The 16,748-nt window shown below is 42.2% G+C and overlaps 1 protein-coding gene across 1 annotated transcript; it reads left to right on the top strand.

The window, feature by feature from the left end:
• Nucleotides 1-11,614: 11,614 nt before the first annotated feature.
• Nucleotides 11,615-13,894, top strand: LOC109183045. The gene is made up of 2 exons (XM_019333261.1): nt 11,615-13,090; nt 13,214-13,894. The coding sequence occupies exons 1-2, from the start codon at nt 11,615-11,617 to the stop codon at nt 13,892-13,894; spliced, it is 2,157 nt and encodes a 718-aa protein (XP_019188806.1).
• The last annotated feature ends 2,854 nt before the right edge of the window (nt 13,895-16,748 follow it).

Here is a 16,748-nt window from a genome sequence, read left to right as displayed (position 1 = left end):
GTGCTCCTTGCTTCCCCAATCAGTGGCGTGACTCGCATGTCCGCCGATGTGGAGCGCTTTTGACCGGCCGATAGGTTCGCCCGGTTGATATAATTTGAAGACGAACTGATTTGCATGCACTGAAGGCAAAGGAAATAACCGACCGGGTCGCCGCGTGCAAGCGGTCGAGCAATCATCGATCGTATATACATTAAAACCTTCCCGCTCGCAGGCGGTTACAACATAAACATTTAATTACAAACGACGACCGAGACCCACTCGCAGGTCGAGCCCCCACTTCGTCAAAATTACAAAAAATAGGCTTAGTGCCTAAACATAACGAGGTGCTCGGAATTCCAAGTTCCCTCGATTATCCGACCGGTTGTTGTCTCCAGTCGGTATGTACCCGGCCGTATGGCCGCGCTAATGATGTACGGCCCTTCCCAGTTTTGAGCCAATTTTCTGCCCTCTAGAGGTTGACTGGCCTCCCATCGTCGTAGAACGTAGTCTCCGACCTAAAAATAACGAGGGTTGACGCGAACGTCTTTCGAACTCTTAACACACTTCTGGTACTCGGCCATACGTCGAGCGGCTAGCTCTCTTTTTTCTTCGACCGCATTGAGATCCACAGCCATCGCATGTTCGTTTTCCTCCGCATTGTAGGTTCTCTCTCGATTGGTCGGGATCCAAGCCTCGATCGGGAGTCGGGCTTCAGCCCCATAAACCAGGGCGAAAGGGGTCTCCAAAGTAGCTTCCCTCGGGGTCGTCCGATAAGTCCATAAGACATATGGCAACTCATCGGCCCAACTACGACCAGCCGAGTGTAACTTCTTTTTCAGACCTTCCAAAATCGTCCGGTTCGCGTTCTCCACTTGACCGTTTCCCTGCGGGTAAGCCACCGACGACCGGACGTGAGTTGTCCCGATCGTGGCCAAAAAGTTCTGGAAGTATTGGCTTACGAATTGGCGGCCATTGTCGCTGATGAGGTGTACGGGCACGCCAAAGCGGGAAACCACATTGCGCCAAAGAAAACGAGCACATTGCTGAGAGGTGATCGTAGCTAAGGGCTCGGCTTCTATCCACTTGGAGAAGTAATCAATGGCGACGATCACGAACTTTCTCCGACCAGAGAGCTGAGGGAAGGGGCCCAAGATGTCTACCCCCCACCTAGCGAAAGGAATTGCGGTCGTGACCGGCTGATAGAAAGTTGCCGGTCGTCCAGGCATCCGGGCGTACAGTTGGCACGTCTCACATTCCCGAGCTAACTTTTCACAGTCTAGCTGGAGGGACGGCCAATAGTACCCGATCAGCATGATACGCCGGGCTAGGGATCGGCCTCCTTGATGCGAAGAGAAAATTCCCGAGTGCAGTTCCTTCATAACCAAATCAGCCTCAAATGCGGTCAAGCAACGCATGAGGGGGCCTCCATACGATCGCCGATATAGACGACCGTCTAAGACTTGGAACCTTGGGGCTCTCAGCTTGGCCTTCCGAGCACGCTGTGGATCGTTTGGAAGGCGACCGTGCTCGAGGTACTCTTTCAGATCGGTGATCCAATTGTCATCTACCGGTCGGATGGGATTGACCGGTAGACGGTGAATGCTGTGTCTCGGGATCACCAAAATCCGAGCTATCTTCGACATGTGTTCCGGGGCGTCTTGAGCTAATTTGGATAGGATATCTGCATCGGCGTTATCCAATCGGGGTATGTGTCGGACGGTATACCCCCGGAACTGAGCAAGCTTCTCCATGGCAAGATCTCGATAAAGCTGCAGACGCTCTCCATTGACTTCATAATCCCCGAGAACTTGCCCGACCACGAGCGCGGAATCTGTCTGAGCTCGGATGTACTCAGCCCCCAAGTCCCGAGCGCACTGTAAGCCGTTAACGAACGCTTCGTACTCGGCTTCGTTGTTGGTCGGGTGGAACTGGTACATGAGAGCAAAGTAGACCTTGAATCCTTCCGGGCTCGTGACCACCATTCCTCCTCCTGCCCCTTTCTTGCTACTTGACCCATCTGTGGCCAGCGACCACCACTCAGCCTTGGGATCCGCGACCTCAGGAGGCCGGGTATCCCGGGCGGTGCACTCAACCAAGAAGTCCGCAAGAGCTTGACCTTTAATAGCCGGTCTTGGTCGGTATTCGATCGCGTACTGGGTCAACATTAACGCCCATTTGACTAGGCGGCCTGATGATGAAGCAGTTCGGAGGACTGGCCCGATTGGCTGATCGGTCAACACGCGAATTGCTCGACCTTGGAAATAGGGAGCCAACTTCTTTGCGGCGATGTATAAGGCGTAGACGACCTTCTCTAGCTGGGAGTACCGGAGCTCGGGACCATGTAGCGCGTGGCTTACATAGTACACCGGTCGCTGGACCCCTTCCGGATCGGTTCGGCACAACACTGCGCTTACTGCACGATCGGAGACGGCGAGGTACACGTCTAGCTCTTCTCCGAGTTCGGGCTTTGAGAGCACGATTGGTGACATGAGATATTCCTTCAGCTCATCAAAAGCCGCTCGACACTCTTCGTCCCAGACGAATCCATTAACCTTCCGCAATACCTTGAAGAAAGGTAAAGCGCGCTCGGCTAGCTTGGAGAGGAACCGGCTGAGGGCTGCCAACCGACCGGTCAATTGCTGGACTTCCCGAACGGTGGAAGGTGGCTGCATGTCCAGAATCGCTTTTACTTTGGCCGGGTTAGGCTCAATTCCTCTCTTGGTCATCATATAGCCGAGGAACTTGCCGGTCTGAACCGCGAATGTGCACTTGGTCGGGTTCAGCCGCAACTGGTACTTCCTCATGATCTGGAAGCACTCCCGGAGGTCCCGAGTGTGGTCGGATCGGTCCCGACTCTTGACCAACATGTCATCGATGTAAGCTTCCATCGTTCGGCCCAGTAGATCGGCAAAGAGCATGTTGACCATCCTCTGGTAGGTCGCTCCTGCGTTCCGGAGGCCGAACGGCATCACTCGGTAACAATACAGCCCATCCGGGGTCACGAAGGCTGTCTTGCTCTCGTCTTCATGGTGCATCATGATCTGATGGTACCCCTTGAAGGCATCCATGAAGCTCATTAATTCGGCCCCGGCCGTCTCGTCGACCATCTGGTGAATGCTCGGTAGAGGATACGGGTCGAGCGGACAGGCCTTGTTGAGGTCCGTAAAATCGATGCACATCCTCCATGCTGGGGGCTTAGGAACAAGAACGATATTTGCCACCCACTCGGGATAGACTACCGGACGGATGTGCTCGATCGCCGCCATCTTTTTGACTTCCTCCCTGACAAATTCGCGGCGATCGGAGGAAAGGTGTCGTGTTTTCTGCACGACCGGCTTAGCTGCGGGATCGACGGCCAATTTGTGACAGATGACCGACCGATCGATTCCGGGCATGTCTTCGGGCCCCCACGCAAAGATATCAGCATACTCCCGGAGTGTGGCCAAAACTTCCGCTCGAAGCTCGGGGGTGAGGGCTCGGCCAATCTTGATCTTCCTATCCGGGCGATCCTCGGATAGGGGAACTTCTTCTATTTCTTCGGAAGGCTCAGGCTGCTCCTTCCGTTCCTTAGCCTCCTCTTTGGCTATGGTGTTCACCCGGGAAGATGGACCGGAGTCACGTCTGTTGACCGCTCGGGTGTAACACTTCCGGGCGGATTGGACATCGCCACGGACCACGCCGACCCCGTTAGGGGTGGGGAATTTCATGCACATGTGGGGCATAGAAATTATCCCACCGATCTTCATGATGGCGGGTCGGCCCAAGATAATGTTGTGGACGCAATGAAGGTTGACCACAACAGATTCTAGCTCCGTTTGGATCGACTTTGGAGGTGTGCCGATCTCGACCGGGAGCGTTATTTTTCCCTCGGGGTAAATAAGAGCCCCGGTAAATCCTGACAGTGGTACACCGACCGGAGTCAGCTCCTTCCTGTCGAGGCCAAGCTTCTCAAACACGTCCAAGTATAGGACGTTCACACTGCTGCCCGTGTCAACCATAACCCTTTGGACGTCTGTCCCCTTAACGTCAATCGTGACCACGAGCGCCTCCATGCCGTGGTCGCTGCTGGTAGGTTGGTCTTCGAGGGTGAAGGTTATGGGTTCCATCTTCTGCCTCTTCCCGGTTCCCCGGGAATCCACTATTGCGACCGGGCAATTAGTCCGCGGTCGGGAAGCATCTTCCAGCCCACCAAAAATGACGTGGATGGTAGGCTTCCCGGACGGGCGGCTACCGGACGGAGGGTCAGGGTCCCGTCGGTCATCATGACGATCGTCCCTTCGATCGTCTCTTCGGTCCTGACCTGACCGATCGGAGCGGTGATGAGGACGCCTATGATCTCTCCGATCGGTATTCTTCTTGTTGTCCTCTCTCTTCCCCACACACTTGTCCAATTTTCCCAGGTTGAGCAGATCTTCCAACAATTGGCGTAAGTGGGTACACTCCTCGGTGTCATGCCCGGCACATCGGTGGTAAGCACAGTGCTTACTCTTGTCAGGGCCGTCTCGATCGGGATGGGGGAGTTTGATGAGATTGCAGGACTGGGCGTACTGCATGGCCTCCGCTGCGGATCGGTTCAAGGCCGTAAACTCGCCAGGCCTGGTGCGGGATCGGGGATTGTCATCTCCTGACCGATGCTCCGCCCGGCCGGCCGGTTTACGGGACGAAGAGCCGACCTCCTGCAAGCGCTTTACGGCATTCGCCTCGCCGGCGTTGGCATAGTCTGTGACCCTCCGAAGGGCCTCCTCGTAACTGGTCGGGGGGTGTAGGATGAAGTCCTGATACAAATGTCCCGCCCGGAGAGATATGTGAAGCATGTGGGTGGCGGTCGCATCGTCCATAGGCTCGACCTCCCCGACCGCCGCTTTCCATTTGATGAGGAAATCGGTCAAGCTTTCCCCTTCTAATTGCTTGGCCTTCTCGAGATACATGTAGGACTTCCTCACCACTTTGGAAGTGATGAACTTCCTCACAAATTTGATCGCCAGGGTCTCAAATTTATCGATCGACCCCGGTTGCAGGGTACAGAACCACTCTGCCGCTCGACCGGTGAGGGTCGAGTAGAAGGCCCTGCACATCACGGCGTCGAAAACGCCCTTCAGCATCATGTTGCTGAAAAAATCATTCACGTGGGCCTCAGGATCTGCCCGCCCGTCATAACTCTTCTCCCCAGAGACCTTTAAGTCAAGCGGGTAAGGCTGGGCCATTACCGCTGCTGTGAAAGGCGTCTGGTGCAAGGTCGATTGGTTGACCGGGGGTGTTGCAGGGTACGCATTCCTGAGCTGCGCAACTTCCGCCTGGAGGTTATAGAGTAATCCTCGGGTTTCGTTGAGCTCGGCGGCTTGAGCGGCTTGGGCTGTATCCCGAGCGCGTCGCCGTCGGTGAGACCTCGACCCGCTATACCCAGATGAAGCCTCCTGGCTAACCTCCTGCATTTGTACGTCTTCTTGCCCGCGGTTCGGGTCTTGGGGTCCCAAACGCTGGCGCATCTCTGGTCGAAGACGATCAAAAGCTACCGCTCGGGCAACTTCTTCAGGGTCCTCCGCTTGAACGGCCTGAGCTGGTGCCTCCATCGCATCAGCACCCCCCGACCCCAACCGCGAATGAGCCGAGCGTCTAGCCCGGGATGCTGACTGACGCTGCGGCTCTACCTGTGCGGTCGGTTGTACTGGAGGGGCGGCGGCTGGAGCTGTATAAGCAGGCGTATATGGTGGATAACCAACCGGGGAAGTGTAGCACATCGGTTGGCCTGGCCAATACCCATACGGCGGAGGTGGGACCGGGTACGGATACTGGGCGGGATACATCATCGGCTGCTGCTGGTATGGCAGACCGGGTGTTGGGTACCGCGGTTGTATGTAATTCACCGGCTGTTGTGCGGCCGGGTAGGCATTTGACGGATGCGGTGGTGAGAGGTTGAGGTTGAGGTCCATCGTCTGACCCTGCTGTTGGGTAGCATAGTGGTCGGAGGAGCTCGCCGCATCCGCCTGGTCGTCGGCAAAGTTGTTGTGTGCCCACGGATACATGTTGATATAGAGATCGGGTGCTCGTCAAGACGTTGGTTTCTTGCACGGGTCCCCACAGACGGCGCCAAAATGATACTGCTAATTATACGTAAGCAATATGAAATAAGCCGAGACCAAATAAAGCAAGTAAATGTCTTTATTGATCACGGTAAAGGCCCTAAGTACAATCCACTTGGTTGCTCTGAGTACCGACTGACTGCGGTCGGGATTCTCTAACAACAACCTATCGATCGTCCAAAAGTCCCCTACACTGTAGCTACTGTGGGTATTTATAGCCGCCGTGCCGGGGACAGGATTCCGGCCGCTCGGCATGTCTTCCACGTAGCCACCACGTGTCACCCTCCCGGGTGCCCTGTCTGTCATCATGAAGAGCCGCCACGCGTCCTTTCGCCAGCTCTCTCGTCAAAGGGCTACCGCTCGGTGATTGACACCAGCGTTCGGGCAACTTCCGGCCGTTCCCGACCGGGGTCTGCATGAAAAAGCCCGACCTGCTACCTGCAAAGATCAGAAGAAAAAGACAAAGGCAAAGTCGGTCGTGGTGGAGCTTATGTCGGTCGGGATATTCCCTACCAATAGCATTAATATTTTTTGAATTAGTTAGGAAATAATACAAAGTAGAAATGTTGTTTGAATTTATTTGTTCAGAAATAAATTTTGATGAAGAGTTTGGATGTGTGTAGGAGTTGAAAATTAAATTTAAGGTGTAAGGATTAAAAGTGATAGTTGAAGACATTTCAAAATTGCTAAAATTATTCAGTTTCAGCTCCACTGTAGTAATTTTCATAATTATCAGAGTCGTAATTTATGGGATAAACAGGAGTTGAATGTCTGTAGGAGTCTCCTATTTCATAATTTATGTGTGCATGCTGTTGATGAAATTGTGCTTCAAAATTTTTAATGTGTCTTGATTGAGAAACTAATTCGATTATTTCTTCAACCAAATTTTCTAATTTTTCTTCTTCAAAATCTATTTCTAATTGTTCTTTTAATTTGTCGAATACAAATTTTTCTTGGAATGTGAAAAATTTTAAACACTTGATAATTTGTTTTACCAAGTCTGGGTAGGGAAATTTTTTAAGTAGATAATAAATTTTTTCGTTGAAATTTGGAATATTTATTGTATATTCAAGAAATTCTTTATCTTTAGATTTTTCATCTAAATAGTATGTCGTAAATATGGTTCCAAAATTTCTTTCAACTTGAAAATTTTCATTGTTTCCAAAATATTCTTGAATAAATTTTTTATCCATGTTTTCAATTTTTTGTACAAATTGTCTTTTTCGCAGGCATTGTTTTGAGAATTTATATTTCAAAATATTACTTTTTTCAAACAGTTTTTAAGGCTTTGCTCCTTCTTCTTCTCTTTACTACAGCCAGATATGATCTTTCTTAATCTTATCAGTTCATGTTAGTTTTTATGCTTACTATTTAGTCATATTTTATCTAAAACTCTCACCTTTTCACCCCTAACCTACTACCGGATTTCTCCGTTTACAATCCTAACAACATCTATGAACCTTATTTGGGTACTCTTTTCCCCTCCTGGTACTTCTTCCCCAAAGGTTTTCTAGACTACATGGATTGCTTCGGCTCAAACAGGATTTACGTCTGTTGGATTCAGATATACATATGGTTAAAAATAAGAATAAAAACTAACACAAAGTAAGAAGATTAAGTTGGGATCATACCTCTTAGTAGCAATTTGAAGAAGTTGGAGCAAAGAAATTTAGTGTGAAAATTTAGAGCGTATGAACAAAGGGGTTTTCATTAGGATGCATAAGGTAGATGATTGTTGTGTGTGTCTTCAGAAAGATCATCACACCTATTTATACAAGAGACTGAAGGTTCTAGGATGTACAGCTAACTACTATCTACAGGATGAAGATAGGAACGAGTCTTATCTCATCAGCTACTTTGTACATATATTACATTTTTCACATGTTGTAATAAAGATGAAGATAAGAACGAATATTATCTTATCTTTTTACAATTCAGAGATAAATTGGATTTATCTCTTGGAATGGACAGGCCCCCATTCCTTAGCCATGAAGTCTTTAATTTTGTCTGAAAGTTGGGACCCATGTACAGTAATGGATACCAATTTTCAATAGTAACTGTCTTTTCAAATTTTCACCAGTAGCCTTTTTTCCAAAATTATTGCTGTAGGAAAACTTCCTTGGCGGGTCTTGAATTTGTTTTCTTCATCATTTTTAGAGTGACAAATCTGATGAAGAATTTCTTGAATATCGGCTTGCACTGAAATTTCTGAGTACTTCTTTGTGCTTCCTGTATGTCTGAACCAGCTTTGGTCTTGGGTGCTCAAGTTGAAATGGGAAGAAGAACTTGGATGCTATTGAAGATTCACAATAGATCTTTCCTTGTTCGTCTTCTCTTAAAATGTTCATTGTAGCAAATTTTGTCCTGGTCCATCCAAAATCATTTGCCAGAATTTTTGCCCGGACAATTTCCAGCTGTCTTTCCATAGGGCCTTCTATTTTAATCATTTTAATTTCAGAATTTTCTTTACAAAATTCTTGATATTCATCATCAATGTCTTGGAAGAAGATTTCCAGTAAATGATATGCTGGAATTTTTCTTTCAAAATCAGGATAGAGGGAATTGAATTTTATCAAGAAATTTTTTCTCACTTCTGGAATTATGGTTTCAAATGTATTAGATAAAAGTGAGACAAAAAAGGGTGAATAATCTGGAAGAGGTGGAGAATTTATAGAGTTTACCAGACCATGCTTGATAAGTGATGGAATTGTGACTGGATAATCTCTGAATTTGAAAGGTTTAAAATTTGGAATCAACAAATTTGCCTTTCTAATGGCAGAATCTAATTTACAAAAACATTCATCTTCTTGGTTTTCAGGACAATTTGGGTATTGGCTTTGACAAATTTTGAAAATATCATAAGTAAATTCCCAAGTGGTGGAAATTCCTTTGGATAGAACTTGGTTGATGGTAATTTGGGCTAGATAGTCTTGAAGAAGGATAAATGTCTTTAAATTTACTTCTTCAGCAGAAAGAAAAGGCTGCTTTGGTGGAGAAATTGGTTGAATTTTTGGTTTTTCCAGAATAAGTAAATTTTTCTGTTTTGGAGTAGAAGTTAATTGTTCTCTAAGGGTGTCTGCAAAAGTAGGTGTAGAGAACGGTAGAAATTTTCATGTCTCAGGAGGAGTCTGTAATTTTTCATTCTTCTGAACAGAAGATGATGTGTCAATTTCTGGGTCTAAAATTTCTTTGAGGAAATCAGGATCCTCAAAATTCTCCAAATGTTTCAAATATTTCTGATATTTAAGAACCTTTGGAGAAATATGAGAATTTTCTCCTCAGTTCTCAAAATTCTCCAAATATTTCTGATATTTCTGATATTGCTTCCTGAATATCGAAAAATCCCTTAAAAAGGGGTATTCCGAATTTAGGAAATAATTTAATTTCCTCAATTAAGGGTACCATTTCTTCCCATTTTAGATATACTCCAGCCTTAGGGCCGTTGTATAAAACATAACAGGAATATGGTTTTTTCTTAAATTGTTTTCCAGAATGGAAATATTCTGCTAAGCATTGAGAATAGCTACCTTTTTAGGGTTAGCTTGCCTTTCAGTAGCCAAGTTCCAAATATTGTCCAGAAGACATGTCTCCTTATCATGAAGCCTGCTTCTGAGAGGTGTCTTAAATTGATTTTTCTCCGGAAATGTCTTTAATTCCGTCTTGTCAAATGTGAAAATTTTCTCTATGTTCAGAGTCTGGAATTTACTGCTAAGAGTCTCAAATTTTGTGCTAAGTGTCTCAAATTTTCTGCACAACTTAGCAAAGACAGATTAGTCACACAATAATTTTATTGATAATAAATCTGAAATCTTATTATCTTTTCCTTTAATATGTTCCCATTTAATTTTAAATCCTCTATTAAGGACAAATTCTCTAAATTTTAGCCATCTATTAGAAGTTAATTTTCTTTCATTTTTAGTATCTGCAAATTTAACAATTGATTCGCAATCTGTTCTGATAGTAATTTGCTTTTTTGATAAAATAAATAATGCAAATTTCTCAAGTACATAAATTATTGCAAGTAATTCAAAGTCCAAGGATGTTAAATATCCTTTTTCTTTGAATACTCCAGATGTATATCTACAAGTTCTTTCTGTAGATTTTAAAGCAAATTCATTTGGTTTTTTAATCAAAATTGCTCCCCAACCCATTTCACTACCATCAGTTTCTATTATCAAATAGTCTGATTCAAGAGGTAATGCCAGGGGTTCAAGTAATTTAATCTTTTCCTTAATTTGTTGGATAATTTTAATGTCTTGGTCATTAAATTTTCTCACTCCTTTACTTTGAGCTTTATTGTATAATGGAGTAGTTAATTTTGCTAAATTTTGGAAATAAGGTCTTACATAATTTACTAATCCTAAAAAGGATTGTAATTGTTTTAATTCTTCCAATTTGTCAGGAAATTCCAAAATTTTTCTAGAGATGTGGGGTTGTAATTTAATACTTCCCTCTCCAATCTCAGCTCCTAAGAAGAAATATAATTTTTTCCTATTTCCATTTTCTTTTTGGATATTATTAATCCATGTTTTTCAAAAATTGTAAAAATAGTGTATAAGTGTGCTTTGTGTTCGTTTTCTGTTTTTGAAAGGACTAAAATGTCATCAATGTAAATACAAGTAAAATTGTAACAATCTTTAAAATTTTCATCCATCATTCTTTGAAAAATTTGCGGTGCATTCTTCAATCCAAATGGCATTACTAGCCATTCAAAGTGTCCTAATGTGCATGAAAATGCAGTCCATTCTATACTATCTGGATGCATTTTGACTTGCCAAAAACCAGACTTTAAATCAAATTTTGAAAACCAATTTTTTCCTGAATTTTGTTAATTAGAGTGTCTTTATCTGGAATGCAATACCCATCTTCATAAGTATTGTCATTAAGTCTTATATAATCAAAGACCATTCTAGATTGACCTCTTTTCTTTTCTGCTTCTTTTTGAACAATAAAAGCAAGAGTTCTATGTCTTGAACTTGATTTTCTAATTATGCCTGTTGACTCAAAGTGTTTTGTCAAAGTTATGTGCAAAAGGAATACCAGATCTATAAAGGAATACCAAGCCTAAGAGGAGTAGTTATTGAAGAGTACTAGTTCTAAAGGGAATTGTTATTGAAGTGTTTAGTTCTAGTCTGATTAGGAATAGCTTTATTATTCACGAATCTGTTAGGAATAGCTACTATAAATAGGGGTTGTCCTTTCTTGTAAAACTCAAGCATTCAACATTAATCTGGTGAGGTACGAGAGTCTTTGAGAATAGGATACTAAATTCCCCTAGAAAGTAGTACATGTGTTTAGGTTTCAATAGTTTGGTAGGAAAGATCATTCTATTGTGTAATCTCAGGTTCCAAACAGTGTACTTTAAATATTGAGCTTTTAGTGGATTTAGGCAAGTTCTCAAATTGAGAAGTGCCTCGCAGATTAGGGTTGTTTGCCCGAACTGCGTTACAGATCGTTTGTGTTACAACGTCAGTTTCAACATCATTGTGTGCTGCGCTAATATATATTTCAATTGGTATCAGAGCCAAACTGCTTAAGTTATTAGCAGGATCCTAATGGAGTTTCCCAGAGAAGGACTGTCAAACACTAGGTCACCTGCCCTCATTGGCACGAATTTTTCCTACTGGAAAGCCAGAATGCAAATATACATCTTGGCACAAGGAGAAGGTGTCTGGAATGCTATAGAAAACGAATGGAAAACTCCAGTTGATGATAAAGGAAACATAAAACCTAAAATTGACTGGAGTGAAGAAGAAAAAACAGAATATAACTTCAACTCGAAGGCAATGAATGCAATCTATGGAGCTGTGAGCGAAGATACCTTCAAACTGATTGCCTCTACTCGCATAGCCAAAATTGCGTGGAGTATATTGTGCGATCATCATGAGGGAAACACAACTGTAAGACAATCTAAGCTTCAGATGATACAAACTGAATTTGAAAACCTGAAAATGGAAGAGGAAGAAAGCATCACCCAATTCAGTGCCAGAGTTTTAAGTATATCCGGAGATGCATTCAACTTAGGCGAACCTATACCCGAACATAGGATCGTCAAAAAGGTACTACGCTCACTACCCGGAAGATTCCAAATGAAAGTCACCGCTATTCAAGAACATAAAGATCTAAACACCTACAAACTGAGTGATCTAATGGGAAATCTTCAAACATATGAGCTTGAGATACTGCAAAAAGGGAAAGATAATGACAAAGGAATTGCGTTCCAATCAAAGCAGAAAGGAAGTCCAGAAATTGATACTGAAACCATGGAACAATCAATTGCTCTCCTAACAAAGAATTTCAACAGAGTTCTCAAACAATTCAACAAATTTAGAAACAAAAGTGCTTCAATCAATCAAGGGGACTTCCCAACTGGACAAAATCAATCTATTTCAAAAAGAAGAGACAGTTCAAATACAGAAAGAATACAGTGCTATGAATGCAAAGGTTTTGGACACATCCAATCAGAATGTGCCACATACTTGAAAAGGAAAAATAAAACATATATATCAACCCTAAGCGACGACTCAGATAGTGAAGAAGATGATAGCAACACAAATTTCGTAGCCTTCACCGCTAGCCATGAAAGCAACAATAGCGATGACATGCAAGAGTTACTAGAGGCATACACTCAACTAAATGCCAAGTGGGAGCAAATCATCAAGAAAAATTTAGAACTCATGGAAGATAATCACTATTTGAAGAATGAAAAAGAACGAATAGAGAAACAATACAAAGAAGCTCAAAACGAACTATTAGACTTCAAAAACAAAGAAGCTAAACTTCTACAAGAAATCAAGGAGCTTACCGAAAGACCCAGGACTCCAAGCACAGACACTAGTGAGAATCATCAAACCGAGATACAGGAAGTGTCACAACAGCACTTCCGACACCGAAGAAGAATAAGGTGCTACTATTGCTGCAAACTAGGACACATCAAAACTCACTGCTACAAGAGACAGAATGATCTTTACTACAGACAAAACAACAGAGTGTGGCCAACACAGAACAGAAATAATAGTAAGAAAATCTGGGTAAGAAAAGACCAAAATGTTGCATATACCTCCAAAACAAACAAAGAGCAAGATATATGGTACTTTGACAGCGGATGTTCAAGACATATGACTGGAAATTCAGAAAATCTTGAGAACATCCAGTACAAAAATGAAGGGCATGTCACTTTTGGAGACGGTGGAAAAGGACAAATTATTGCAAATGGTACCTTGAATGTCCATGGGCTGCCTAAGTTGTCAAAAGTCCTTTTAGTACAAAGCTTAAAAGCAAATCTAATCAGCATAAGTCAGCTTTGTGAAGATGAACTCAAAGTAGAGTTCTCTAGAGACAGTTGCAATGTGTTTAATCAGAATCATGATTGTGTCATGATGGGAAAAAGGTCTACAAACAAATGCTACACATGGGATAGTGATCTATCCGGTTTACAGACAACCATCAGTCAAACACAATTATGGCACCAACGTATGGGACACATAAATTTTCATGACCAAGGAGCATCCCCAGGCTATTCATCAAATAGTGTGATCATTGATGATGTAACTCCAGCAATAACCACTGATGATGACAAAAGTCCAAGAGTTGTTGAAACAACTGTTCCAACACCTCTGACTAATGATATGCAGAATTGCAGAACAGAAACAGAGCCAAATGAAGAAAAGGATAAAAGTCATCCTACTGTCTTAAAAAATCAGAAAAATCATCCTTTGGAAAATATCATGGGAGATCTCAATCAAAGAATAAAGACTAGAGGAAAGAAACAAGATTTTCACAAAATAAAAGGAGTATACTGCCACACCTCCAAGTTTGATCCCAAAAAACATTGATGAAGCCTTAAACTGTAACAGATATACATGATTGGGGTATAAAGTTGAGCTATGACATATGTGAACAAAATATGAAGTTTGGATTGCACTTACAATGACTCCGAAATTCTGTCGAACAGTTGAGGCGCACCCAAATGCGAGAGGGGTTTGTATAAATGAATACAAGTACGAAACTGATTTCCAATCAAAACCCGTTACTGTCCGGTTATTATAATAATCTCCATGGAAGCCAATGACATGAGTCTTCGGGTAACTTCATTTTCTTGCTACCTCAACAACCCAGAAGAGAGCCTGGTGCGAAGGATCACCAGAAAATCAAAGAAGACGGGGAAATCAGCATCTTCGATGTATCTACTATGGATGAGCACGTCAGAACGGCTCCTCCGCCGTTTGATGACGGCGGTTACGGCGGATACGCGCCACCGTACCAATCAGCCGGGGGATTTCCGGGAGAGTACGATGAAGTGACAGTTGAGCACTTTCCTCAATCCGTCCACAGTCCCGATCCCTATGGATTCGGGTCGGATCCGCACCCAGCTTTCGGATCCTCTACCGTTCCGATTTCAAACGGCAATGGAAATCCATATGATCTCGGAGAAGATTCCACCGGAATATTCATCTCTGATGGCCCGGTGCTTCCTCTTCCAAATGAAATGCATGATGCGGGTTTTGCCCTGCGTGAATGGCGAAATTTGATTTACAGATCCAAAACCACTTGAACTTATCTATGATCAAATCCTCTACTTTTGTGACTGTGTGGATCTACTTTACCACACATTGGTAAAATGTACAGAGACAGTGAAGAATTCTCTTCACTCACACATTCAAATACAAGTTTCAAGTTTTTTTTTCCAAGAACTCCAGGAATCAAGTTTAGGGAGAGAAGAATCAACTAAGGGGGAGAAGAATAGGAAATCAAGCCACTATGAGATCAAGGTTTTTGCCAAAAATTTGACAAAGGGGGAGATTGTTGACTCAAAGTGTTTTGTCAAAGTTATGTGCAAAAGGAATACCAGATCTATAAAGGAATACCAAGCCTAAGAGGAGTAGTTATTGAAGAGTACTAGTTCTAAAGGGAATTGTTATTGAAGTGTTTAGTTCTAGTCTGATTAGGAATAGCTTTATTATTCACGAATCTGTTAGGAATAGCTACTATAAATAGGGGTTGTCCTTTCTTGTAAAACTCAAGCATTCAACATTAATCTGGTGAGGTACGAGAGTCTTTGAGAATAGGATACTAAATTCCCCTAGAAAGTAGTACATGTGTTTAGGTTTCAATAGTTTGGTAGGAAAGATCATTCTATTGTGTAATCTCAGGTTCCAAACAGTGTACTTTAAATATTGAGCTTTTAGTGGATTTAGGCAAGTTCTCAAATTGAGAAGTGCCTCGCAGATTAGGGTTGTTTGCCCGAACTGCGTTACAGATCGTTTGTGTTACAACGTCAGTTTCAACATCATTGTGTGCTGCGCTAATATATATTTCAATGCCTAATTTTAATAATTGTTCAATATGCATTTTAAATTCTTCTTGTTCCCAATTTCCATATTTAAAATTTGGTGATTTTATTGTGATGTCTGGGTTTATAATTTCTAATTTACAAATTATTTTATTTCTTTCTCAAAATTTAGTAGGATTTTCTCCTATAATTTCTTCTTTTTCTAATTCTTTTATTAATTGGTCTAAGTCATTGTTTTTTAATTTTCTTTTAAAATCATTTGTATCTATTAAGTGTAGATTTAGTTCAATCCCTTTTTTTAAATTTAGATTCTTAAGAATTTCTTCCTTGACTTGTGAATTTTCTTCAATTTTTAGAAAGTTGCAACTGCACTTTTCTTGGTTGCTAATGCATTTGCAGTCTTCTAATTTTTTAAATTTCTTTTGTTCTAGGATTCTAGGTTTGAAATTTGAAATTATAAGTATTAAAGAGCAATTTTTACTAATAGTCAAATAATCTTTATTTATGATTATTTGTCCATTGTTGTGAAGAATAAAGTCTAATCCCATGATTATAGGGATTTTGTGGTTGTTTAAATTTTTAACCCAGATTTTGGGCCAGTTATATGTATCAGACCAATTATTACAATTGGTTTGAAACTTTACTTGTAAATTTTTTAATTGTGAGTCTATAGCAATTTTAGTACCATCAAACTGTGTTGAGAAAACAGGTGGTACCTTAACTATTTTTTGTTTAATTTCTTCTGGTAATATTCTCAAATCTATAGTAGATGAGGTTGCTCCTGAATCTACTAAGATTGGTAAAATACATGTTAATCCATGTATTATTATTTTTCCAGGAATTACAATTTGAATTAATTTTTCAGTGTTACAAATTAAGGGTATGGGAGCAGTACAGGTTTCTGCTTCCTTTGTGTTGATAATGTTTAATTCTTCTTGGGATAATTGGGTGAATTTAAAATTTCTCTCTTCTGATATTTGTTTCCCTTTTTCCACCAAAATTATTAGTTTATGTAGTTTTTCTTCCACAATATCTAGTCTTTTTTCTAAATTAGTCACTCTAGTTTCTAATTGATCAATTTTAATTTCAGGATTTTTTATTGGGTTGATTTGTTCTAAATTTGGAATTTCAATCTCAAAATGCTTTTTAATGCAATTTGAGCAAATTTGCTTCATACATGTCTGGCACTTCCACCTTTTATTAAAAGCTGGATACAAGTTACATTTGTGACACATAATATTGTCACTTTCTGATTTAAATTTCCAATTATGTATGCAATTTTCCATTTAGAAAAGATTAAAATTATTTAATTTTTCTAAAAGGATTCCATTGTTTGGAAAATTATCTTCTTGAATTTCAACTTCTTCAGTTTCCATTCCTTCTAAGGAACAAATACT

Source organism: Ipomoea nil, unplaced genomic scaffold, assembly GCF_001879475.1.
Source record: "Ipomoea nil cultivar Tokyo-kokei standard unplaced genomic scaffold, Asagao_1.1 scaffold1096, whole genome shotgun sequence".
NCBI classification, from domain to species: Eukaryota; Viridiplantae; Streptophyta; class Magnoliopsida; order Solanales; family Convolvulaceae; genus Ipomoea; species Ipomoea nil.
Note: the sequence above shows the minus strand (reverse complement) of the source record. Positions and strands in the feature narration are given on the sequence as shown.

Bases quoted from the DNA above. Each gene is read 5' to 3' on its own strand.
- LOC109183045 (XM_019333261.1), top strand. From the start codon at position 11,615: ATGGAGTTTCCCAGAGAAGGACTGTCAAACACTAGGTCACCTGCCCTC. The intron at 13,091-13,213 runs GTAAGAAAAGAC...GAGAACATCCAG, and splicing joins ATAATAGTAAGAAAATCTGG to TACAAAAATGAAGGGCATGT.